Genomic DNA, 27,206 nt, shown 5'->3' with positions numbered 1-27,206 from the left:
GGGTAAACGACTGTTTGACTGGAAGGCCTTTATGATGGGAACACCATGACAGGAAATCAATGAGAATGCTGTTACCTTCTCATAATGTCTTACTGAATCTGGTACAGGAAAATGATTTGGCATTATTTGGAAAGCCTTTTTAAAGTCACATTTTAATGCACACTGACATGCCAGTGGTTTCTTTATTTGGTATGAAGCAACTGTCTGGCTGTTTCGTGGTTATTATGATTGATATAAAGTGAGTTCACTCTCTCTTTAACTAAGAGATTCTGAGTTTTTTTTTTTCTTCTTTTTTTCAGGCAACTGGTTCACACAGAAGGATTTCAGTGGGAAGGATTATTGACCTAAAGGAAACTGACCTGAAGTTCATGGAGTTTTTCTCATTACAATAACCCTGAACTGACCTCCAACTTTGAGGCTGTGACTTCTGGCGCCTGGCCAGGGTGCTGCTTGAACTGCTCAACACTTCAGGGGAGCAGGTGGAAATGAGGATTTGCTCAGGGCAAAGAGAGACTCTTGGCCTCGGGTGATGCCAGAAGAAAAATAGTGACATATTTTTTTATTTTACCTTTTTCTTTTTTAAGTGTGTTTATCTGAGGGAAAATGTACGTGTGGTCTCCATGGTCTGTCTCATGTCCGGTGGGTCTTTTGATCTTGTGTAAAAGCAGTACCGGCAATCATAGTCAGATGCCACCATTAGTGTAAACCAGACTTGGGTTGTGGCTTTTGACAAGCAAATAGTGGAGAATAATTTTTGACAGCAAAAGAAAGGAAAAGAAAGACAATATACTGTGTTTTTCTTATGGTTTAGTGTGAATAGCTGAGCAGTAATGTGCTGTATTTGCAATGGCCGAGATTTTGAGGCGAGCTCCGTTGAAATCAGACAGCAACTCAGATGCTGTATATTACTAATCCTTTGTTTATTCTCTGCCTGACAAAAGAAACTAATTATGCATTTTGTCACAACTGAATTGGTGCTCAGTTTCATTTTATGTGCCTAAATAAACATTAAGTGATTGAAAGTGTTTGCTCTGCAGGCACACAACATGTTCTGACAAAGGATATACAGTATGTGACTGGAATAAAGGAATGTGAGCGAGTCTGACTGTCCTCCAAGGTCATAACAAGCCGTGGAGGTCGTGCAATTCAGTGCCGTCCAGCCAGACACATAAAAAACACCCCAAAACGATCTGGCACAAAGAAACATTTTCAAACTTGGCATCAGGAAAGATGAGAAAATATCCAAAATCCAGATCTGTCTTCAACAGAAGCAACAGATGTTAAGCCTTTGCTCAAGATTACCAGTGCATACATTCTTTTTTCATTATACAGAAGACAAGTGTGTGGAGAGGACTGCCTGTGGAAAGACTTGGCTAAATAGTGACCCCCCAGATAGAGTGGGTTCACGTCTGCTCAGGCTCAGCTGTACATCAGCCTGACCATCAATTCCCCCAACTCACCTATCCCCGGGGTGGGGCCATCAATTCCAGCAACAGGCCCTTCATCATCCATCACAGGCAAGGGTGAGGAGAAAGCATGTGTGCGCCCTGCATGTGCATAGGTGTGTGCGCGTGCGTGCGTGTATGTATGTGTTTTGCAAGCACACATGGGAGCGTACACATCAGTAAATCACATGTGATAACTACCCTTCCATAAATTAAGCTTTCAATGTGGGGGCCTGAGCAAATCGCTGACAGCTCATCAGCTCCAATCATTTGGCAGAGAGTGTGTGCACGTGTATGTATGTATGTATGTGTGTGTGTGTGTGTGTGTATTCATGTGTGTGCTTGTATGGTAAGCAGACTTCCAGATAAAACTCCAGAGCTCACAGGATGTATTTGTGCTTGAAAAATGTCAGTGGCAACATACAGATCATCATCCTGTGTGTGTATGGGCCATTAATATGTCAATAAATTTACTTCATACCAATACAGAAGGACAACATTTAGGTACGTCGACAAATGGCATCATGACCATGGAATGGTGAATGATCACCTGTTCTGATATAGTGTTTGACACGGAGAAACACATCATATCCATGTACACCAATATACACTACAATAAGAACCTCTACTACACTTACACAATAGTACTTAACACATATTTACAGACATAGAACGAGGAGCGAGGGTAAAGACTGACCCGACATTGACTGACAAAGAATGAGGCAGGAACAAAATGAGAGGAGGCAGAGCCAAAGACAAAAGAGAGGAAAGGAGACAGAGGAGCAACGAACAACTGGCTACAGGAGAGCTTTATAGCTACGAGAAAGAAAAAAAAAAAACAGGTAAGAAATTAAGCTTTTTAAAAAAAAAAAAAAAAAAAACCCAAGAAAGCCACACAGAAGGAGGGATGAAAGAAAAAGAAGAAATCAGCAAGGGAGAGGGTCGTCGGCTGTCAGACAGGTGTTGAAGCCCCCAGCCCTCCCACCCGCTCTGTCCCCTCCCCACCCACCCCCAACCCCCCCTCCCTGGCCGAGGGGGGAAGTCAACATGGGCGCGAGATGGGAGTGGAGACGAGAAGAGAAGAAAACACAGCACACACGGATGGAGGCTGAGCTACTGACCTAGCCTGCAGCCCTTATGGGACACCTGTGGAGGTTTCGAGGGTGCATCTTACGAAGGGGGGGAATAGAAGGAAAAACAACAGGCTTTTAAACAGGCAGAATTCATAAATTCTCCAGAGTTATCTGGCTGTTTATATGCAAATATATAGAGATATATAGATATATGGCAAGGCATCAGTGGAAAATATAAGGATGATCAATTAGAGGACACACAGCATCTTTCTGTCTCTGCTGAGAGCTTCGCAGCTGTCTGCCTTTCTGTCTGACCACGTAATGTCAGCTGAAAGGAGTTACCTACCTGGCCCAACAGTGTCTGGAGGCCTAACTGGTTTGTTGTCTGTCTCTCTGTCTGCTTATGTTTCTATTCAGACATTTTGTGGCAGTTTTGGCACCAAGATTGGTTGTCTGCCTGATGAGTCTACACGAAGACAGGGTTTTTAATCTAGTCTGTCTGGCTGTCTGTCTGTCTCAGTGTCCGTCTCTGTTGTCCTCCCCTCTCTCTGCCTTAAAAAATTGATGTCTGTCTGTCTGCCTGTCTCACTTCTCATATCAGTCTGTCTGCAGGACTCTTGAGCGGACCTGACTGTCGCTCATCACACAGCAGAACTGTCTGGATACGGGGAGGGGTGACTTGCACCGCTGGCTTGTTATCTGTGCACCAGGACGGAACCAGGAGAAGAAGAAGGTGGGGGGGGGGGGGGGGGGGGGGGGGGGACACTATACTATGGATTGTAGTAGGCACAGAGCCTATGTCTATCAATACAGGCAGAGTAGCTCTTAATCACTAAAGCTATACCTCCCTTCACTGCAGTAAAGCTCTCTCTCTGCAATAAACATTTACCATTAAAACATTTAATCTCAAAAGAGCCTTGGTGCACTGCGGTGCAACTTATCTCCCCTCTGTACCCCCAATCTGCATTAATATTGAATTAGGCAATCTAAAGCAGCGTTTTTGAGCGTATTCAAGTTGTGTGTGTGTGTGTGTGTGTCTGGGGGGGGGGGGGATTAAGTGTGCAAAATCAAAGGTTTAAATATATTATAGCTGCTAGAACAAAACCTGTTCAAGCTTCGACTGGAGGGATACAGTGGCATCAGTTTTGTTTCAGGGCAATTGATAATTCTGATCAGAGCAGTGGGCTATCACAATAAATGAGCTGAAGGGGGTAACGTCACAGCATATAGATCATTTCCTATACATTCAAGCTGCTGCTCTTCGGTGTGTGTGTGTGTGGCGGGGGGGGGGGGGGGGGGGGGTCGTGGTGGATCGACAAACAACAAGAAAGACCTAATGGAACAGGTGGATTTTTTTTTCGCACCGCGGAGAAAAATCTACCTTTCTCCTCCGGTTCGGATTGGAGCCCTTGACTGCAGTATAATGCCTCTGCTGCTCCGAAGAGGGGCGGGGTGGTGTTGGGGGGTAGTGGCGGGGGGGGTTGGGGTGCGGAGGGGGAGAACCGCTTCCATACGCCACACGTAGCACCCATCAATTAAAAAAATAATAATAATAAGAAAGAAAGAAAGAATCTACAGCACTGACCTGGTCGCCGCCGAACGGGTCTTTTCTTGCCACTGCAGAAGCGGACTTTGCTGAAGACCCCCAAGAAATGCCTCTCGCAGAGAGAGCGGGGGTCTTTGCTGGGGCTGGGGCGACGTTTCGAAGTAGAGACCCGGTCGCTGTTCGACTCCCTCGCCTGGCGTTTCTGCCGGATCAGGGAGCTGGCGATCGCGGCCATCTCCCCGAACCGAGACTGAAAACCGAGAGTCTAGTTCGGCAGAGGTCGGATCTTTGATGCAGCTTCTTGCCGCAAAAGATAATTAAAAAAATAAAATAAAATAAAATGTTTAAAAAAAATTAATAATAATAAAAAGAGAGTTTGTTCTGTGTTTTGGCCCACGGGGGTTTCAACCGAATGTCATCCTGATTAGAAAATCCTCCAAGTCCCGTGCATCATTGCGCTTCAGGCAGCATCCTCTTGAGGATGGAGGACCGCGGCGTGTTAATTCAGCTGCTGCGAGTTTCTGGCACTCCGGGAGCTCCGAATCAACAGCGACCGATCTTAGCCTGTTTGAAACATAAATCTGCGGGCTAGGCCACAGGGGCCGACATATCAAGTCGTGTAAAAAACATGCAACAGTGTTGATAAGTTGATGCAGCTGCGTGTCATTTAGAGAGCTTCAGGTATTCCAGGTGAACAGCGCCGCGTCTGACGAGCACGACTTCGTAATCCTCATCTGCACACCAAGCCTGCCTATACACTGGCTCCCTGACGCCTTTTGAAAATAATTCGCATCAACCTAAATCCATGCACGAAACGCTCGTGCGTGGCTGGGGAACTTTTTTCTCTCTTTCTCTCTAATTATCTACTCCACTCCGATGAATGAGACCGTCCGTCCGCGGCTGGTCCAGGATGCTGCTTGCAGAAGCCCCGCCAGATGTCTGAGCCCAGTCTCCGGTTCCGTCGATGGCACCTCAAAATGCAGCCGGGAGAAGAGAGAGAGAGAGAGGAAAAATGGAATCGACAGCAGAGGCTACTCTGCAAGGATGCTGCAGAGATGTAATTTAAGCCTACAGGGAGGGATTCCCGTCTGAAAAGCAACAATTAGTTGAGGCGAACGCACGCAGGAGTGCTTTTTGTTGTAGCGCACAAATAATAAAGTAGCCTAAGCATTATTTCCAGTGCGTCCAGAATGAATGGATGCTGTCGATGTGTTACATCGCCGACAGCGAGAGTGAACGGTCGCGGTCCATAGCCTCATCTCTCTCTCTCTCTCTCTCTCTCTCACTCTCTCTCTCCCCCAACTCTTTTAACGCAATCATACGTGATTGAGGTTCGTATTAGGAATTCTCAGGGGTTGCACGGGGAAAGATAGATGATCTATCCACGAGGAAAAGATGTGAATCTAAGGTATGTAAAACACAAAAAAAAAAGGGAAAGGGGTAAATGCTGGGTGGGTGTTTATGCAGGGGGAAGTGAGTGCGCGCGCACGTGATTTTTTTTTAAAAGTCCTTTGGGATAACGTGCACATCTAAAAGGGAGCAGGTGATCTCACGCATGTCTCTCCGAATTACGCTTTAATTCCTAAACTGTAAAGCAGTTTTCAAATGGGACTCCTCGGTCAGCAAGAAACCCAGATTAGACTGTTAAGGAGGCAGTGTGCATGAAAAGAGAAATCTTAATCAGCTTTGGCTGATACTACATATTCTTATGTCCCTTAAGCATGAGCTATAAGAAATAAGTATGCATTTTATTTTCTAAAGCCTCTAAAGCCCCTTGGCCACACATGCCATAAAGAACATATTAAGTCTGACTAAAAGGATTACCTGCAACAGGTTTCAGACCACAGGGTATGAACACAAATCACCAATGGTACACAGTGGACCCAACACATGGATGACTTAGGACTCATGAAAAACAAAATGAACTACCACATGGCACACCAGACATCACCAACAACAGCGCAATAGTTTTTTTTTTTTTATCATAAGAAATAATGTAACACCAAAGCTCAGAAAACTGTCCATTCACTGCTCCCTGATGAGAGCACATGTGTTTCTGTCAGAGATCACATCTGCACACCATTTGCTTATTTCCACTGCAGCAGTGTTCTGCACAATCTGAAATAGTTCTGTCATCATTGCAGAAGCCATCAGAATACAGGGTTATCAATGCAAGGCTCCAAAAAATGCAAAATTCTGTGTGTGTGTGCAAAACGTGTCTGAGTTTGTGTGACTATGCCTCTGTTTTCATGTCTGTTGTTGCATGGACATGGGAGCACACACATCGTAAACTAATACACACATACTGTGGGAGGAAGAACACGTGAGCACAGCAAACCTCTCTTCCCTGTGATGAAACAGCATGAAACATTTAGAGGCTTTTTCTGGGACTCGGTTTGACATCCTCTCCAAACTGAATCCAGAGAGAGATGGAGAGAGGGGGAGAGAGAACAGAGGATTTTTTTTTTTTTTTTTAGTCTGTCCCCTCCTTACGTAAGATTTGGATATAATGGATGAAAGTATTGAATATGAAGTGCTGCTACCGTGGATGGCCCTTTGTGTGTTTATACATGTGCATGTCCCTGTGTGTTTATGTGTGAAAGAGAGATAGAGAGAGACAGAAAGAGAGAGGGAGATATAATCTTTTACCAGAGTAAGACAGACAGACAGGCCGAGAGAAAAAAGATGGAAAAAGAGAAGTTAGAAACTGATGGCTGTAGTCACAGGGTCTGAATCAAAACCCTTAATCTAGCTTTGTACTCCTATTGAGTTCCCTGTGAGTGCTAGAAACGAATATGTCACTGCAGCATAAAGAAATATCAATAACAACTTCAATATAACATTCATCATTCCAGTGGATACGCAGGAGTGTGATATACACTTCTTAAGAAAAAAAAAATCAGCTGCTGGTGGTTTCCAATGTGAAGCGAGCTTTCTCAGAAATGGGAGGGACTCTGCGGTGTGGAGTGCTATAGGGACACGGACATATATCTCTGTCAGGAAAAGATAAAGTATTCCCTAATGAGGATCTGCTAGGCTTCCTCCTTCTACCAGAGACAATTGATGTTCACTTCATTCCAGCAGAGATACGTCCACAAGCCATAAAACACTGCCACTATGAAATGCACTGCAGATAGTATATTGCAATCACTTAAATTGTCAGTTAAAATGATTTTGACGCTGAGGAGTTTGGCTGGTTCATTTAAAGACGCAGTGTGAGATCAACATTTTTTTTTTTTTTAAATGTTCCTGCTCCTCGGTGTATCACCTTTGTTATTCGTCTTTATGGTATAAAATGTCTCAGTATTGTAAAAATGAATCAAATGTGATGAGTGTCCAGTTGGTGTGTTTATTTCATCAGACTGTGCTAGTTCTTGTGTACCAGATTTTATCAGTAAAAGAAGAACCAGTAGCGGCCAAATGTCTGTGAAAACTGAAAGAAACGAATCAAAGCCCTAATGCCCCTGCAACTCCTCCTTTGGTGCCCTCACTACAGGAGTAACTTGTTGTCCAAGAGTCATTTCTTTACACTTGCTGCCCCCTTGTGGAGAAAGAATTAACCACAGGTGCTCAGACAGAAACTAGTGGATGTTTCCATTCCCTGAAGTTGGACACTTGAGCGTGTCCTTGAGGTACCTCACAGATTTGTTGACTCACAATAGCTGGAACTAGTTTTCATCACTGTGTAATGTCTGCTAAACAAGCTTGCCAACTTGACAGGAGGCAAAGAGCAGAAATGTGAGAGGATAGAGGCAGCGATACTCATTATCACACTTCTACTACAAACACAGTGCAATAGGTATATACTAATGCATAAGGCTAAAGTTGTATGAATGAATAAAACAGTGATTCTTTTGTCAATTACATTTAGGCACAGGCAAAATCCCCCACATTGCAAGAAAGACTATTTTCAACAATCAGAGCTGTTCAGCAACAATTTCAGCTGCTAATTTTACTATCATTTTTGCTAAGAAGCAGAAAATGCCAAAAGATAAACACAAGCAGAGGAAATATAACCAAATGCTGATCAAAACTATAAACACTGGTTAAGTTAGTCCTAGTAAACAAATTGTGTTTGGCAAAAGTGGGACAAAAGTGTTGCAATTTGCACTACTAAAAGTTTTATTCCACAGGCACAACAGCTTTCCCTGAATGTGTCAAAGCTCATATTACAAAGACAGTCTCCTAACAGGAAACACAAAGTGGTCCCAAAAGTTACTTAAATGAAACTTGATTATATCAATTAAACAGTCACATGAGGACGGACAGAATGACAACTATAAAGAATCATGGTGACATTACAAGAAATGGATATAATCACTGACTGGGACAAGGTTGCCACCAGTTGTTCCTCTATTATGTCACAGATCCCTACAAGTGTCCTACAGTCCAGACATCCCAACGACTGTATTTAACTTCAGTAAAGGAATAAGCCAGGTGCAAGCCCGACACTACAAAGGAAAGCAGGTGCAAACATTTAAGCCTACTCAGAAAGATCTTTCACCGAAAATCCCTCAGAGGTAATTTTGGCAAAGTGCCTGAATCTGCAGAGCATAACACTTTCTACTCCTCCTGCTTTACATGATCCTGTAGGTGCCAAAGTACTGTATACTGGAGCAGTGAATGATGCAGTGAGACTGATGTGCAGGAAGCCTGGCCTCATCTTCTACAAAGTTAGGTGTCTGATCAGTGACCAGTGATTTACTGAGGCTGAACATATGACATAAGCTCAGTCATGGAGACTATTCTTGAGTTATCTTAAAGTATCAGAGGGCCTATGAAGTAACTGTTGCCATGTTACAGACCAACAAGCTCAGATATGAGTTAATGTTGGCCGTTTCATCATCCATGAGCAGGGTGGTGTCTGCTCTACATCCAGAAAGTATGTTATCATCATATTTTGTCTGTTTTCAAATGATACGTTATAGTCTTGCACAGACAACAAAGACACAAGAGAACTACAACAATTCAGAATCAGAATCAAACAGAATCAAATAGCAAAGAGACTGGCAGAAGTAGCAAACTGGTGAACATGAAACAAACAAACAAATCCTTCACTCGACACAGCTTCATATCAAACAGCTTCAGCTAGATCCACGGCATTCGTGCTTTGCATTCTTTTGTGTCAACACAAACGAGCTGACTCATAAACTTTTGATTGAGGTCATAAGGTTCCTCCAACAGTGAGCAGAGATGCAGGATGAGGACTGATGGCGCTTCACATCCGAGTCCTACAGATCCCAGTGTGCGTGCTGCTTTTGGTCCAACTCCCTCAGAGGAATCAACTGTGCTTAATGGAGTTTCTAATTGTCTGCCCTGAATTTGAGAGCTGCTCCAGCTGAAACTACCGGAGATCCTGCAAGTGACGAGGAGGAGGAAGTAGAAGGGTGTTGCATTTGTCTCCCGGTAAAACAGCATTCCGGCTTGCTCTGGAAACACCGGGGGATGTTTTAGTAGTTGTGTTATGAGTGAACAGCAGCAATGCAGTGGATTGCCGAGATATGACTAGAGGACGTGGCAGGCTTCTTAGGCTTAATGCCAAAAACTGTTGAGTGTGCACATGAAAGCATGTGTCATTGAGACTTCACATTAACTAGGAGTAGTATACGTTCTGTAGTGGACAAATAGCAAAAGTAAGTCACTTTTTAAAGTAATGCTTGATTTACAGGTGAGGGGGAAAATGCACCAACTCTGTGCCTGGATGACAACATGTGTTAATGCAGTGCACGCCACTGTGGAGTTTGTGGACTTCCAAGGGTACTAGAGAGACAACGAGGAGGCCCCCAAAACAAGAGGTAGTTTAATTATACTCACAGAAATCAGCAAAGAAAAGAGGGACTGTTAATGTTGCAACTGATTTCTGAGTATAGACTGTGAGGCAGTTTTAACTCTGTGCTATCAGGCAGGCTAAATATCATTAAACTGGGGGTTCAAATAGAGATATATTTTGGGAAATCATGATGTGAAAAGTTTGGGAGCCTCTGCCCTGAGGCTACTTCTGCTATTGTGGTGCTATCCGTGGTGTTGAACCGCACTTGCTCATGTTTGGGGCCCTGGAAGAAGGCTGCCTCTCTCCAGGCCCCTGAAGTTTAATGACTTGATCCCTGCATTGTCCATTTTTTTTGGCCCGCTTCAGATGCAGCACTGGAACACGCTCGTCTGCAAATATAGCTCGGTCTGGTAAAGTATCCGGAGCCCTCTCCCCTCTCCCTTCTCCCCTCTCCTCTCCGGAGTAGTGCGGCTCAGCAGCAGCTATCCGCGGCAGTCTGAGGACCGCACACAACAAAAACTCGGGACAGATGCACAGAGGAGCACAAGGAGAGGCTCTCGGAGCACTGCAGACTCGAAAGATGTTACTCACACACTCAAGCGGCCAATGAAACCACTCACCCCCCCCCTCCACCCCCCCAGCCCCCATCCCTAGCCCCCCATCCCCTCCTCCTCACTCCCCACCACCCCCCACCCCCCACATCTCCCCTCTTTCTCTCTCCCACCCCCCCCACCCCCCCTCTCTACATCACTCAAGAGAGAAAGCATGCAAAGCAAAGGTAGCCATAGAGCTATGGTGCTATGTTTGTCTCTCACCGTTGGTGATAGTGGTCGACTTCGATCGTTGTCCACAGAAACACTGCAGCATATGCGCTCCTTTCTGAAGGAATGGCCTCAGAATCCTCATTGATTTGGGTTGATGGGAGCCTTCCTCAATCCAAACAATCGGACAACGCTATCATAACACAGCAGGGTCAGGCAGCATAGCGTAGCCAGCCAGCCTCTCTCTCTACAGGCTCACAGCAGCCCTCAAAACGCCGGAAGGGCACAGTCTGCAGGACAAATTACGCTAAAACGAGGCATCTTGAGTGATCCCCCCCTCTCTCTTTCTCTCTCTCTGTCTCCCTCTCTCTTTCTCTAGCCCTGTCTCTGTCTGTGTGTGTGTGTGTCTATCCTCTTCTTGTCCACCGTCGGTCATTCGCGTTCACGGCACACTCCTCTTCCGCCACGGCAGGCAACGCAAGGACGTTACAATGTGCTCTTAATTGTACATCCCACCCCCCCCTACCTCTCCTGTCTCCGCGTCTTTACCAGCGGACGTAATAGCAGGAAAGGAGAGAGGAAGGGAGAGAGAGAGAGAGAGAGAGGGAGAGATTGTGGGAGAGAGAGGGAGGGAGAGAAAGAGAGAGAGAGAGAGAGAGAGAGAAGGGGGAGAGGGAGCATGCACGCCAAAGTTGAACTGCAGGGGTAAAGTGGCAGGCCGGCCACGAGTGAGGTAATGCGGAGCTGACAGTTAAGGCGACAAGGGCTGCACGATCCGACGCTGGTTGCACAGATGTTGGAACCGAAGAACCAATAGTTTTTCTCTTTTTTCCCCCTCTGTTTTTTCCCCCCCGTGATCCAGTGGGAAACCAGCGGACAACGCAGAGCCTACGTCAGCTGCAGTCCACCGATTTAAGGACGACGGCGTTTTCTCGATGCGTGATACTACCAGAAAGTTTATGGCTCAGTCACTGCGCTATGAAAGCCCAGGTGTCAACAGTGGTCACCTCAGTGGTCCGACCGGTGCAGCAGCTGTGCGCTCACCAAACCCGTATTAACAGGGAGGAAGAGAAAAGAAACCTTAAATTAACTTTACGTAGAACTACAAGTGTATACACAACGTCAGGGCACGTGTACTGACTTACATAAATCATTGTCACGTGATTCTGTATGATGACTTTAAGTGAATAAAGTTGATCAGGATGTTGTCCTCTGTTATGAGGCTAAGCTGTAGTTGCCATAGCTGGTTGTCAGTGATGGAGTCAGATCCCTTACTTGAGCAGAAATACCACACTGTAGAAATACTCCATTAGAAATAAAAGTACTCCTTTAAAAGGGTAACGTAATTAAAGTACGTATTGAATTATTAGCAGAATGTACTTATCAATAAAAAGTACCAGTAAATATGAAAAGTAAAATTACCTCCTGTGAAAAAATGCCCACTGTGAGTGTCATTGTATTTCAGATTTTATCACCAGACTAAATTATTATTACTGATGCATCAATGTATAAGTAGCTTTGGAGATCAAGGTTAAGCTAACTGTTTTATGTATTGTTGGGTTCTGTATTCTTGAACAATACAACAAAATTTAAAACAAAGTCATATGTTTTGGATATAACAAGTAACCAAACCTAAATATAATGAATTAAAAAGTACAGCATTTTCATCTGAATTGCAATGGATAAACAGTGAGTTCCAGTAGTTCAGAATTGTACTTAGTAATATTTCACTACTCCTGGTTGTGCTTTGCCATAACTCTACAATACAGACATTTCTGAGTAAGTAATTAAGCAGGTGCGCAAAGAATAATAAGAACTCACAATCTCACATTTCAATATAAAGGCACAAAGTGCAAAGAAACACAAAATGTCAAACAGGAAGGATAGTAACATAAAGAAGAACAACGACAACATAGAACCAAAACAGAAACAAGCACATCAGCACTTCAACTTATGAGAGATCTACGACAACTGTGCTTGGTTATCATGTGAAAGGCAAATGTCTGCTAATTTTCACAACATTGGTTGCCCTTTCAAATTTGTTTCATGTACAGTATGGCTCATCATTTTTAGGACACTTTTAGGACTAGGAAGTGTTGGAGCATCACAGGTAACACTTGTAACAGGAAACTATTTTGTGCTAAACTAAGTAAGACACTTGGAATATTGCCACTGTTGGGATTGAGCAACTCAGAAATTGCTACAAATATGAGTTAGAAATAGCACTAACTGTGTCTTATTTAACATCTACTTATATTCAATGTGTTCTAAATATTATATTTTAGTTATGAGTCACGATACAAAAGCCAAGAATCAAGATCTCATAATGCATTTTGGCCCAGGATGACTAGCACTGCCCTGAGATCTTGACTAAAGTCAAGACAATGTGCAACTTTTTACTCTAGGGGGTGCCATAACATAAAGGACTCAATTTAAAATAAGCTGGATAGATTTGACCATGTAACAGAAAGAGGAAGAGAGAGATAGTGAAAGTATCAATTCTAGTCTTTAAGTATTCACATTCAGTAAAGACAAAACATAGATGTTTGGTTTTATGTGCAATAACATCACTGTTCTTAAGGCTGTGTGGTGAGCAAAGACATCCTGCACAACCTTTACTGCAGCATTCATTTTGCTCACTGCTGCATTTGAGGAGGTTTTTTTTTTTTTTTTTTTTTTTGTATTTGTTTTTTTGTTTTTTTTTTTACATCCTATCATTATTTTTTCTTTCAACATTCCTCTTTCCTTGCACCAGCATAACCTTGCACCACAAGGACAACAAATTATTTGGCATCAACCACCTTGAAAACATGCCCTGACGATGTATAATCTATACAGTGTACATAAAAGGACGTTTTAGGTCAGCAAAACGCCTCAACAACAGCATCCATGCAAATAAGAAAGGTCAGAGAGGAGTAAAGAGAGAATGGGTGGTGGGAGGGAGGGAGCTGGCATTAGACCCAGAGTCACAGATACAGCAATGGTGCTGTATATTCAGCTCCCACTGTACTGTCCCACTGCAGAGCCAATCACCACTATATGCAGGGAGAGCCATATAGAGAGAATAGGAGAAGGAAAGGAGAAGAAAAGAGGACTCTAGCACAGAGGGCACAGGGAGGAACTACAATACAATAAAATATAGGTAAACCAAATTTACAAGACATATTTATGAGCAAAAAGGACAGTATTTTAGTTCCATATTGACATGGATTAACTCTATCACACTGATCAAAATGTTTATTGGTTTTAACCTGTTTGTGCCAAAGAACATGAAGGGTGCCAAACAACTTCACATTACATTAATTAAGTGCGTGTGTATTATTATTGCCAATTGCCTAAAATAAAAGTGTCGTAAAACAAAGTGTTTCACAATCACAGGAAGACGAAAAACAACAATTACAAGTGAAGAAAAGGCCACCAGTCATAGCAAACACAAAGTCAGGTGGGCCTCAGATACAGATATTAGTCAGAGCTAAATATGACTTTCTATGTTTATTTGTTTAAATTCCACTGAATCGATTGAAATAATTACCAAAGCTAATAGATACCAATCTGTACCACAAGATAGCACACTACCCTCTCAGGTACCATTATCCAATCAGTTGTTGCCATACTGAATGTAACAAGGGTAATTGTCTAAATTGTTCTAGCATTTGGTGAGAAAAAGGAAAATATAAGGTATACACAGAATTAAAAATGAATTTCCTTCCTGTACCAGGGTAGCATGATGAATTTTGTAAGAATCCACCTTCAGTAAAAATCACATATTTATTCAGGAAGGCGTATAGTGTATAACTATACAGTACAGATTTTCAAAATAAGAAATAAAAGCTCAATCTGTCTTTCTCACTAGGAGATAATTCAGCCTAAGTTATAACTTCATACGTAACTGCTATACATTCATAATGCTTAAACCTTATATGAATCCTCTATACCATATGAGGTACTGATTTAAGATGTAAGACTCCCCCTCCTCTCATTATATATTTCACCTGGCGTCAAACCCCATGTGACAACTCTCGACCAGTCTCCATTCATGCGACACATGTCGTAACTGCACCGCACTGAAAAAAATATGTGTCCTGTCTGCATTTAAGCAAACTCAGGCCTGTCTGTGATGACACTGTGGAAAGTTGCTAGACAAGCCAGCTTTCATTTCACCTTCCTATATATGTCAACAGAAGTGAGGTTAAAATGCTCACCTTGTAAGATGATATCAGCTTTCCAATGCAACTGCAACTCAAATATATCATGTAGATATTTATTGTTATTATTAATAAAACAGATGCCTTTGAAAGGAAACTACAAACGTATTTTTAGATTTTTCCTCCACATAATTTGCGTGCTTGGCTCTGCAGTATAACGCAAAGGTGCTGTATTTCAAGAACATTTAACGTCAAACTATTCAGCCCAACAAATGCTTTCATTGCAAATTCATGCTGTACGACCAAGCATCAGTAAAACATCATTACACCGAAGTACATACAGAACAATGTATAATAAATCTAGAAAGAAGTCATTAAAATGACACTTTAGACCTGGTATTTCAAACAAGCAGAAATACAACACAGTGTATACAGTGCACTGAGTTTGTCTAGCACTGCGAGAAATGTTTCATCTAATGTCACATTTAAAGGGAAAATTTAAGAATAACATATATTGTTAACAAACTAATTCAAATGTACAACTACTGTTAGGATGAGTCAGTTATTGGTAAGTGTTTACAGCAGAGCTGCCCACAGCGGGGCACGAAGGATGACAAAAACAGATCACTACAAAACATATGAAAAAGCCACTTAATCATTTAAAAACCTGGCTCACAAGAGTAGTGTTGTGAAGAATATTCTGACAGCAGTACAGGTTTACAATGATATCAAATATTCTTAGTCTTAATTCGACTGTTTTACAAGCGTCATATTGTGCATGTTAATGCAGTGCAGACAATTTAGAGGTACAACTACATTGCCTTGCACCAACATATTTGACAAAAACATTGTCTGCATTGTCTCAACCAAGGTGCCAACACGTATAATTTTTATTCTGTATTGAGATAAATGTAAACCAGAAACAGACTCAAAGTTTGCCAAAACTCATCTAAAAAAGGAGTAAAAACCTTTAAACTGCATTGACAACATCCATACTTCTGCTCTCAGTGACCATTCACACACATGAAAATGAATTAGCATCTGTGATGCTAAATTCTACATCAGTACTGGTTTTAATGTTCAGCTACAACAGTCTATGCAGAGAAGAAGAAGAACCAACAGAAGGAATAAAACATACCGTGTTTACAACAGCATTGAGTCACTGCTGATGGTGACTACCATTTGCTGAAACACCAGAAAGCATTCTCATATTCTGCAAAGCAAAAGCAGACTCTGTGTTGCACCACAAAACTGTTAATGGTTGCATTAAGTGGAGCTGCCAACAATCTTGTGCAGAGTGACAAGTGTGCAAACTTGGGGCTAGGAACTCAACAACAGAGCAACAAGATACTTGTCATACATAACGTCCAACATCACAATATCAAAGATGCAACTACATTTTTAACCACATGTTAGGATTTTGTTGTTTGTTTTTCAGGAGGCCTGCTGTGTATCCCTATGGCCAAATAAGGGATACTACATGTATGTTATTGTGTGTATTTTCAATTACTAATAATGTCTATAGTTTCCTGCTTTGTGGTGACAGGTTTTAGTAACAAACAGCACAGCAAATTAACACCCAATCCAAAGCTTCAAATGAACTCTAAATTGTTAAGACTGCAGTTCTCAGCATATTGTGAAAGAGAGAGTGAGAGAAAGACAGAAAGACAAAGAGAGAGGGGAAGAAGGATTTTGAAATCATGCGATTGTTAAGACTGCAAATATGTTTGGGGGGGGTAAGAAATGAAAGGTTAAGATTGCTGTTGTGCGCATGATGGAGAAAGAGGGGATTTAACAGATGAGGAGAGTGAGAGGATGAAAGAGGGATGTGAAAAATGAAATCAGCAGCAGTGCTAAACGAATGTGTGCACTTGTTCATGAAGAGCTTTTCCTTCTTTCTTGACCTAGGAGACACCTGGGTCAGTGAGAAAGGCCTCATCCACTGGAATACAGAAACACTGACTGAAATTTGCTTTATCACCTATGGTGTAATAGTTTTTTCAAACGGATAAATGACTGAATGTGCCGAAACATCCACAATGTATAAAGGTACACTATTGTCTCTTATGGCTGGACTAGTGTGCTTGTGGGCTCCAGGGTAAACATGAGCTACTGGGCCCCTATTAAGCCCCCATTCTTCATTCTCACGTGTTGAGCGTGTAAACACAGTATTAGCATCGGTTTATAAAAAAAAGCTTCAGGACAGGTCCTCAAGATCAGCAGGACCCATAGCACCCTTACTGTGTCAGTTGAATCTCTGTGGTGCATAATCCCCCGCAATATTAAAAATCAATCACATTATCACAAACCAATTGTTACATAGTGAAGCTGGGGCTTTTAGGGTCCCAGAGCAGTTGCCCACTTTGGAGCGAAAATAGTTTTCTCAGCAATGCACAGATACAAACAACAAGAGACAAAGTCAGACAGGTCACACCAGATACCACCACAACAAAAACACCACACAATCTAAGAATTTTTATCTATCAGTTAATCAATGAAATAGTGAATAAAAAGCTGACCATTAGTTATGCACCTAAAAACAGGATGAATGAAACAGAAATAAATAAATAAGCCTTGCTGTCATCATATAAGAACCAGAGAGACACAAACAGTGTGTCATGGCAAGAGAGAAGGAAACAGTGCAAACTGTTGGTCTCAAAGAAAAATACCTGACAAGATCAAATGAATATACTGTATCGAGCTATTATTTACTTTCTGTTGTGGATATAAGCTGTATGACTGACTAACTCTAACCCTAACTGATTCAGCTGATTGAATTGCCATTGCTGCCATAATGTTTCCACAGTTTAAGTGTACATGGGGCATTACAAAGTTCTGTTGAACAGTGATGAAGGAAAAGGCCCACAGGGCCCGGTGAGATGACGTGAATCATAAAGTTGCCACACAATCCACCTCTCCTGAAATACAATACAATGATGCAAACACTGTACTGTGGTGGGAAGTATTAACAACAACAGAGACATTATGCATGACAGTGGAGCATAAAACTATCTGTGGTGGTGAATGCTTCATTTTCCTTGAAAGGGATTAATAAATGAGGCCATAAACTCTGCAGATGCCACTGTGAGTTTAAGAAAGGTGAAAGTCAGGTTTATAGCCCTGAGGATGCAGGTGAAATTCAAACTGTACACAAGACAGGAGACCCACGCCCAGTTACCTTGACATGTACTGCACACCCCCGTGACTTCTGTATTTTGCTTTACTGTTAAACTCCGGTGAAACAGGACAAAGTGACAAAGACAGAGAAAGGTTACCCTACTTTAACAAGGGCACCCCGTCCCTTAGCCAAATATATTTCATGTGCTTGTTGTGGCTTTAACCTCGTGCATCCTTAAAACTGCCCTGCAAAAACACAACCACACGAAGACATGTGCTGTTGTAAAGTGAGTTACATATTTTAAGCTGCACATAGGCAGCATCTAGTTTTTCATGCAGCAGACTCTGGGCATCCTATAGCTTTAGAATAACAGCCTCTATAGCCCATTACTGGCAGAGTTGAAAAGCTTTGTCAACAACACGCTTGCTGATCGTTGAGGCCACATAGCCGCCGCTGCACGGGCAACAGCAGCACATTCATCTCACCGAAAAAAGTGGAGAGCCAGCAGTTTTTGTCTAAATCAGCTGACAGCACTGATAGAGTAAAGGAAGGCTTCGGCAGGGAGACTAAAGCCGTTTACCACGGGGGGTGAAAACAGTGTAACGGAGGCCTAATATTTAACACAAGTTGTACCTCATATGAAATTTAGATGCTTTACAATATGTGTGGACTATTAGTGCTGATCAGTCTTAATGCTGGTGAGGTTTAAGGTGCTTTAGGGTGAGAGCAAACTATTCGAGGCTGTAGACTGAGCTGTGAAGCCTGAATACAGCAGCAGCAGAATCGCGCTGCAGCAATGAAGCATGTGCTGATCTGTGGTCGGTTATCGCACATATACAGTATCATCAACATTCACTGGCTCAAGTTCTAGCTTGGGCTATGAAAGTGTGGTGTTGCTGCTGCATGCAGCTGATACAGTAACAAAGTTATAAGGCTTTTTTTTTTTCGTGTGTTCCGCAGTGTGTGCTCAAATAATCCACACAATTAAGCAGCGCTACGCCCCAGAAATAACTAACTTATAAGTAAACATAAACACAAAATGAGTTCATGATTCATTCATTAACGAACACGTGGAAGTTTCTTACCGGCGTTTTTATCACCCATGTCCCCTTGCGGTGCAGAAGTTGGCAGATACTGACGACGTATGGGCTGAGGGAATGCGTTTGGAGCTGTTGGTGCGCGCTCGCTTCTTCAGCTGGGGCAGCCGCCGGGGGCGCCGGTAGCAGTGAGGCAAGTTGCTTTGTTTCGAGAAACAAATCGTAAAGCGAGCTCCTTCTGGGACCACCCCACTTCCCTGAGGCGCGTGGGAGTGACACTGGATGCAAAGACCTTACAGTGAGCTCGCGCTTATATCCCCTTGGTGTTTGCAAGAGTTTCTGAGTAAGGTGGACTGAGGACTCAGGTAAAGAAGGAGGGAGGGGCGGGACTAAGTGTGTGCGTGTGTGTGTGTGTGTGTGTGTGTGTGTGTGTATTTTGCAGGGGTGAGCGGATGCAGGGTGTGTGCATTGTGTCTTGATGCAGGAGTACAGTATTGTTTTTGTCAGGAGCTGTTCTTTCACTGTTGTGCTGAAACAGTGGAGCCAAACAAGAGATTTCTATTTCCTTTCAAACTGACAGTGAGACCTCGTGCTCACAGTTTATACTGATGACTCTGCACACAAAAATATGTTCTATTTTGTGAAGATGAAACCGAATCAATTCCTTTTTTTTCTATTTAAAGTTTCCTCAAGCTAAATGTGGTTTTAGAAGTCTTTAGAAGTAATTCTGTTAGAATTTTGTACATTACTTCTTTACTCTCTTAAACAAAGCCCATAAGGATCAGTTAAAACAGTGTTTCTTTTATATTTATGCATTGTGTATGAATGAATGAATGATTATTCTGCCATCCTGCATACTTTACCCAGCCTATATGGACTTACATGACACCACAAATTTATATAAACAAGAATGCTGTGAATACACTTCAGATTTGTAGACCTTCATGTCTACAACAAAAATCACTAGTGGCACATAAAATATGTACTGTGTAAGACTGAATAGAAATCTGTTTCAGGGTTTTGTGAAGCCATTTGGTGGGAATATATGTAATACGTAAGCACATGCCCCAGTAAAGACAGTGAGAGTCTGGTTACAGTATAACGCACTCCTATGTATCTCAAAAATGACCTTGTGCCAGTGCCGGTGTTTCCATGTAATCTTTCCTATTTTTAAACATTTTCTGCAAAACTAACAAAAAACTATAACAAGTAATTTCCACTTCCTGCCCATAGAGATGAGCTCTGTCCTCACACACCTGCTGACCACATACTGTACCATGTTGCTTGACTGATGGCAAAGGCAGATGATATTTTGCCGAGAGACATCAATATTTAATGAGTGAATCACGGATCAATGGTCGTGTCCTGAGCGTCTGACTCGTTATTGTGCCTGTTATTTGATTATACTGCAGTAGAATTCTGATAGACTTTGTGTTCTGTACAGTACAGACAAAGCCTGCGTATTCAGAATGAGCTGGCCGTTCCAGTTGTAATGGGTTTGTGCAAAAAGCTGGTGTTGTGTAACCAAATCATGTCAGTGTGAACTGCCAGGGCAGATATGTATGCAGAGGTACAGTTTGTGCACAAGAGTGTGTCACTCTCACATTTATTCAAGTGCCCCTCTTATTCTATAATTATTCTTTTTACCCCAAATAAATAAAAAAAAACACCTTTACATAAACAGCTTCTTTTGTAATACTCTTATTCAATTAGAGTAGTGAGAGGTTGATGCTGTGAACTGTTCTCTGGTATTTTAGTTAAAATAACATCAGGACTCCGTTATCTGAAATCCCACTCAGTGTCCACTTTACATTGCATGATTGCTTCTGACTGCTGAATACCACAGTCACACCGACCACCGAGTATCAAAATCTATGCAGGAAAAAAAACAGAAAACAAGTGACAGTGTGGTATTATTTCACAGGTCCATTGATCAGCGTCTTAGAAAGCTCCCCGTCAGCACTCTGATGGGACGCTATGATAACAGCTAGAGTTTCCTCTGATGGTATAAAAAGACTGTGCTGCTGGTATAAGATGTTTCGTAGCCTTTGAGCTGAAATAGAAGCCTCAAGGCCAAATGACGTCCGGCATCATGCTTCTGCCTATGGATCTGAATCACAGCACAGATGCAAGATTTAAGCTTCAGAGTTGTTATTATTTCCTCTACCCGTACATAGGTCCAGTGAGATGAATGGTGTGGACCTAAATTAATGACAAGTGACTTCCTGTCACATGACCGAGGCCCTGCGTGCCCTGTTGCCGACACTGGCGGATCCTGGCTGGCGTCGGTTCACAGCAAATCAATGAGAGGACCTGAAAGAGGACACCTCCGCTGGGGGGGGAAATGCACTGCATTGATCAGAATGGAACCTAAAGTCCTCTACGGATTCAGAGAGAGATGACTGTGACTGTGTGTGTGTGTGTGTGTGTGTGTGTGTGTGTGAGGTTTGTGTTGTTGCATAGCAGGGTTGCATCATAGTACAGCTGTTTATCCAAAATCTAAATCACAAATAGCTTTTACCTGAGTTAACTCTGGCTGCCACTCAAATATTTCTGATTCTCACCCCCATTTTATCCGCCCTCCTCCCTCTTTCTGTTCCTCTCTCCCCCACCTCGATCTGCCCTGAGTTCTGTGCTCCTATCGCCGTCATACCTCCCTTCCCTCCTCTTCCCCACTACTCCTCTTCCTCCTCTCCCACATCTCCCTGTCCTCCCCTGCCCCAGACCTGCACCCATTGGATATCATCTAACTTGGCAGTGTGTCCTTGGGTCCCTACAGTGACAAAGGCGTACTGCTCTCCTTCCTTTGTACACTGTATCTTTGCCCTGAAAAATCAACACCCCCACTTTTCTGTATGACTATATAATTTTCTTGCAGAAGTGAGATTGTATTATAATGTCCCCGCAGGGTGCATTGTCTGCTTCAGTTAAGATTAATTACCTGAGTAGCTATTCTCCTACACTTCTTTTATTCTGTCCCAGCTCTATTACAGCATTTCTCTGTGCAATATTGTCCACAGCTAAAGTAGCCCAGCACGTCAAGTGCAGATATTGCATTGGAGGAGAGCCCTAGTTACTCTGCAGACACTGCAGTGCAGCCTCCTCATGGTAAATTCCACCTTCTTCACCTATTTCTGGAGTCACTGGCAGGCTTGTGAGAAGTTTGTGGAACTCGTCCAGATGCCAATAGCAACACCTAGTGCTATTAATACTGCTCAGCTACGCTGTCTAGGGCTTACACCACTTTTTGTCTTGTTTTGATAAAAACAAACTTCAGTGTTCTTACCAGACGTTTTAGAGGAAGAATAAAAAGACAAGCCATTAATTCTATTTTCATAATTTAGATATACAGAAGAATATGTTATATACAAATGTTGACACATGTTGTTTTACAGTGCTCTCGCTTTCTCCATCTTCTTGTTCTCCTTTATGCTCACAGCTTTTGTATTTGGATCCTTTACTGAACTAAAAGTAGTAATACAACAATGGAAAAAAACACTGTCACAAGTAAAAATCCTGCATTTAACTTTTTAATCAAGTAAAAGAGCAAAAATGTTAAAATACACTTAAACTATCAAAAGTAAAAACAAAAACACTATATTATTCCTGATGCATTAATACATAATTTAACTGTTCTTACAGTTGGTGATTTATAGCAACAGACCTATTTCACATACATTTGACTGTCAAAGAAGGAAAAACACAGGTGTTACTAATGACATCATTAATATCATTAGTAACACCTGTGTCTCTCTTCTATGTAAGTGTCCCAGTGATCCCTGACAGTGTGACAGTTTAAATAATGAAATAATGTTGTTGGGGTTTTTTTTGTTTGTTTTGTTTTTTTTTAACAAGTACGAGTAAATCAAATTTGTACTTAAATGCATGACTTGAGTAAATGAACGTTATCACTTTTACACTCCTGGCTCCATGTGACCACACAGACCTGTACTTTAATACGCCACTAGAGGGAAGTGAAGTACCATCTATGGAGAAAAGCTGTATCACAAAGGCCTACACCCTCTGGTGCATTCAAGTACTCTAAATTGTCATGTCAGAATTAGAACTAACTTTGAGTATGTTTAACCTCACGAGGAATTGGAGTCATTGTTTCGAGGCGCTTTCAGTGTAGAATACACACACACTGAACAACAAATGAACAACAACGTATATCTAGAAAAAGGGACTTTTTGCTGTTGTTGTTTTGTTGGTTTGTTTTTTAACTGTGTATACAGGGTTAGAAATGGTGCAAGCCTGTGTAGTAGCAAACAGCCTTTTGCGTGTGTAATATAATACGTTACTCTATGTATTTATAAACAGCATACATGTATGTGTACATTCGACTATATAGTCTGCTTAGACTTACAGTGAATGTAGGCTACACGATGAAGCAATTGCTTAGCATTTTAGTTTTACATGAACTTTATATATGTGTCAGGTTTTCTGTATTTTTTTTTAATTTTGCTCAAAGATTACACAAATAAATGGATGAAAATCTGATCTATATTTATTGGCAGATAAAATAAACAACCCCTTGTCTGGACATTGTTGTAAATGTTTGAAGACGTCTCACCTCTCATCCAAGAGACCTCTTCAGTTCGGACTGACTGGTGGAGTGTATTGAGTGTGGAGCTTTTAGATGAGTCATTGAACGCAGCATTAGGTTCAGAGTGGGACGGGCTTAAGCGGGAGGTCATCACAAACATGGCGTGGAGAGGATGTGTATTGAAATGGGCCAAAACAGAGTTAATCAGATCTCATAACACTACCTCACGAAACTCCAGGTGAGCATATATCCAGATGTTCGGGTCACAGTGTTTTTGAATAACACTGACATGGTGTGTGTGTGTGTGTGTGTGATTACCTAACCGTTCCAACTGTCATTGTAAAGAGATCAACGGGGCTGAAGACAGCAGCTTTCATTTGTTTACAGAAAAATCTGAGAGACAGCACCGTTTGTCTTATTTCTTGTACGATTTTTAAAATGAGCATGTCCTGTTTTTCCTACTGCCCACTGTTAACTCCATTAATCATATAGCTGGTGCTTTCATGAAATTATCAGGAAAAAAAAAGAATTTGGTTACAGTAACAGTAACACGACTATATACTGTAACAGTCGATTAATCGATTAATGCCAAACATTCACTGGCTCGAGCTACTCAACTAGCCTATGAGAACTTGCTGCTTTTCATTGTCTTATATTAACTTAATATGTGGCCTTTAGACTGTAAGTTAGGAAAACAAGCAATACGAAGACATCACGTTAAGAAAGCGTGAAAAGCAATTTTTACTAAACATAGCTGGCAGATTAATCGATAAAAAAAAATCTTTTGTTATCAACAACAACAGTAAAGGAATTACCATAGAGTTGAGTCAACCCTTCAATAAAATAGGACTATTACAAGCTTCAAAGTTTTCACTGCTTGGCTTTTATATTGATGTTTTGATGTTTTTCTGTGTATTTACCTAAGCTGTCTATCTGTAAATCCAGTTTTAATACTTCCTGTGTCTTCCTTATTTGACAGAGTCAGTCCCTTCAACCAACAGAGGTGTGGTTTCCGTCGGGAAGCCAGAAGGCCAGACACAAAGAAAGGCAATGTTAGTCAAGAAACTAAACCTTCACCCACTGAGGCTAGTGCACTGAGGCCACCACCTCCTCCCAAAGTCCCCAGGCCGACACTGTTCAAACCGCTGATGTTCACAGTTGGGGTAGGTCCTCCTGATTTGTTGTTTAAAATAAAAGTGAGAAAATAGATGCATGTCATGATGAGGTTTGGGGCGGTATGATGGCACTGGATGTTTTCTAACTCCATGTCAGTTTACAGGCTGCTCGTTTGGTGCGGCAGCCATTCTGCAGTACGAGACCCTGAAGTCAAGAGTTCAGACTGCAAAAGATGAAGAAGAGGCTGAAAAAATCTTACAGGTGATGCTTTAATAATACAAACTGACGTCAGTGTAAGTGTTAACAAATTGGCTGCTCACAGTGATTCACCTCATCATTCACATATTACCAGGGGTCCCAGGACATGGCCCACTGGCATGACTGGTGGAACCAGCTGTCGGGCTTCCAGCGACAGCTCATCATTCTGATGTCCATGGCGGATGACTTCTGGAGCAGCCTCACAGAGGGACAGAGGACTGTTACAGGTAGGTTACTTTGCAAACACAGACTCATTTTGTTCCACATCTAATGGATAGCATAAATGTATTTGCACCTGTTCTGATATACCCCCAAATTTCCTCATAGTCAGGAGCTTTTGTTGTGAATGTTTTCCAGGTATTATTGCAGTAAATGCCGTGGTCCTGTGTTTGTGGCGGATCCCTTCAATGCAAAGAAGCATGATGAAGTACTTCACGTCCAGCCCAGCCTCCAGTGAGTGTGCCTGTTCTACCATGCTTTTTTGGAAAGTTAAATAAACAATACAAAGTGCTGAGGGCATTCATGTTCTTTCAAGTGTAAAATTTGCAGCTAGAGTCCCCTGCATGTTCCCAGCACGTTTAATGTTTGCGTCCATTTCTCTCTTCTCCACCAGAAACACGCTGCCTTCCCATGATCCTGTCCTCCTTCAGCCACTACTCCTTTATCCACATGGCGGCCAACATGTATGTCCTGTGGACATTCTCCTCAGGAATTGTCTCTCTCTTAGGGAAAGAGCAGTTTCTTGCAGTCTACCTGTCTGCTGGTGAGTTGATATAGGACTAGAGTCTGATAACATTTAATCAAATCTAAATTCAGAATTGAAACATTTACTAAATCTATAAAAATCTAATTAATATTATATCTCTTACTGAATGTATTTATACATATTGGCTATTTAGTACAAGAAAATGTGATATCTCATTCTCACTTATTGTGTGTATTTTCAGGTGTTATTTCCAGTATGTTTAGCTACATGTGTAAAACTGCCACTGGACGTCTCTCTCCATCATTAGGAGCAGTAAGATATTTGCTAAAATCTTCTTACATGTTAACACAAAAGAAATACAATAATCCTAGCATTTTGATTTTGATCTTTTTTGTTTGATCTGTAGTCAGGTGCTGTCATGGCGGTCTTGGCTGCTGTCTGTGCAAAGGTGCCAGAGGCCAAACTAGGCATAATTTTCGCCCCCATGGTGACTTTCACAGCAGGACATGTAAGTGTGGCACAGTCTGTGTGCACTAATGGCCTTGGGTGTGCACTGTGCTGGATTTGAAAACACCCTCTTTTTATGGAGATAAACACCTCTCAAGTGTCATATGAAAACACTGTTTGGTGATTCAGACATTTAATAGGGTGTTGACATTCCCTTGTTATGTTTTCACTGCAGGCAAGAGATGTAAATCTGTGCATGAACAAATTGGACAAAGTCCTGTGTATGAATGAGTGAATGTGTAAGTATGCATGTCTGAATGCATGGTAGAGAGATACTTTTTTGTTGATGCACCTTATTGTATTTTACCATAAGTAACTTTAGGTTCCTAATGATCCTTTTTTTAGGCTCTGAAAGTGCTCGTTGCCATTGATGCAGCAGGGCTTCTGCTGGGGTGGCGGCTCCTCGACCACGCAGCTCACCTTGGCGGAGCCCTCTTTGGAGTGTAAGTGTGTCAATGTTAATTTATTTTACACTGACACACAAAATGTTTTAGTATTTTTGTGGTTTTAGTTTTGTTTGATGTGGCCTCGAGTCTTGTTTTTACCCTTTACTCAAAATATGTTAGGGTGAGATGGTGAGAAGTGTACTGAGAGAGCAGTTGGACAAAATTCTTTTTCTGAAGTTTTCAAACACATCTCATTGGTTTCATGAATGGATAGATTTTGTTCCGTTTCTTCACCACCTAGCATCCACATCAGACCTGCAACAGGTCTAATGTAGATGCTTTTGGGCTTTTAATGTGGTTTGGTTCGATTGATCTTGCTTACATCTCTTACATTTACATATCTTGTCCTACAGGTGGTATGTGGCGTACGGTCACAAGCTTATATGGAGGAAGCGGGAGCCCCTTGTGAAGATGTGGCATGACATGCGTTCCCCAGGAGCCCAAGGATCTGGGCCTGGAGGCCGGCCCGGGGTCGGTGGCGACAGTGGCAGCGGTGGTGGTGGAGGACCCAGACCAGAGTAAAACTCTGCAAGGTCTCTGGGGTCCACTTTGAAAAAAGACTGGAGTTGCCTCACAGTTACCTCAGAATATGCAAGGACACTAACTATCCACTGAGATGGACTAGGATGTTGTTGTTTATCAATAAATATAGTTTTTCATCCACGTTTAGCAATGAGCGTTTGATATAATGGCATACAGACTTCACACCTGGTGTTGCAACCCAGATGTTTA

At 42.1% G+C, this 27,206-nt stretch overlaps 2 protein-coding genes across 6 annotated transcripts in view; one reads left to right on the top strand and one right to left on the bottom strand.

Annotated features, from left to right (window-relative positions):
* Window positions 1-19,239, bottom strand: part of fgf12a (fibroblast growth factor 12a) — a 37,594-nt gene extending 18,355 nt beyond the window's left edge. The window contains exons 1-2 of one of the 4 annotated variants that reach the window (XM_018676739.2): window positions 4,104-5,337; window positions 2,567-2,614 (exon numbers count right to left, since the gene is read on the bottom strand). In XM_018676739.2, coding sequence (XP_018532255.1) covers window positions 2,567-2,614; window positions 4,104-4,299 — 244 coding nt within the window. In that variant the 5' untranslated portion in view covers window positions 4,300-5,337. Of the gene's footprint in view, window positions 1-2,566; window positions 2,615-4,103; window positions 5,338-10,649; window positions 11,424-18,943 lie in introns of those variants that run through there. The other 3 variants (XM_018676743.2, XM_018676742.2, XM_018676740.2) reach the window with 3 other exon arrangements.
* A 4,259-nt stretch (window positions 19,240-23,498) lies between these two features.
* On the top strand, window positions 23,499-27,137 carry parla (presenilin associated, rhomboid-like a). 2 transcript variants are annotated; one of them, XR_007813037.1, is made up of 11 exons: window positions 23,499-23,679; window positions 24,421-24,604; window positions 24,714-24,818; window positions 24,910-25,042; window positions 25,173-25,268; window positions 25,429-25,578; window positions 25,763-25,833; window positions 25,928-26,029; window positions 26,204-26,267; window positions 26,374-26,471; window positions 26,828-26,853. XR_007813037.1 is itself a non-coding variant. In XM_018676732.2 (10 exons), the coding sequence occupies exons 1-10, from the start codon at window positions 23,600-23,602 to the stop codon at window positions 26,994-26,996; spliced, it is 1,188 nt and encodes a 395-aa protein (XP_018532248.2). In that variant the 5' UTR covers window positions 23,513-23,599; the 3' UTR covers window positions 26,997-27,137. The 2 variants fall into 2 exon arrangements, 1 of the variants encoding a protein (XP_018532248.2); XM_018676732.2 differs by lacking the exon at window positions 26,204-26,267 and having other exon boundaries at window positions 23,513-23,679; window positions 26,828-27,137.
* The last annotated feature ends 69 nt before the right edge of the window (window positions 27,138-27,206 follow it).

Source organism: Lates calcarifer, linkage group LG4 (assembly GCF_001640805.2).
Source record: "Lates calcarifer isolate ASB-BC8 linkage group LG4, TLL_Latcal_v3, whole genome shotgun sequence".
Classification (NCBI taxonomy): Eukaryota; Metazoa; Chordata; class Actinopteri; family Centropomidae; genus Lates; species Lates calcarifer.
The sequence above is the reverse complement of the archived record's forward strand: the minus strand, read 5'-3'. Positions and strand labels throughout refer to the sequence as shown.

Excerpts from the sequence above, each read along its gene's own strand:
- parla (XM_018676732.2), top strand. The coding sequence starts at position 23,600 with ATGGCGTGGAGAGGATGTGTATTGAAATGGGCCAAAACAGAGTTAATC. Across the intron at positions 25,579-25,762 it reads TGCAGTCTACCTGTCTGCTG|GTGTTATTTCCAGTATGTTT; the intron begins GTGAGTTGATAT and ends GTGTATTTTCAG. Across the intron at positions 25,834-25,927 it reads TCTCTCCATCATTAGGAGCA|TCAGGTGCTGTCATGGCGGT; the intron begins GTAAGATATTTG and ends TTTGATCTGTAG.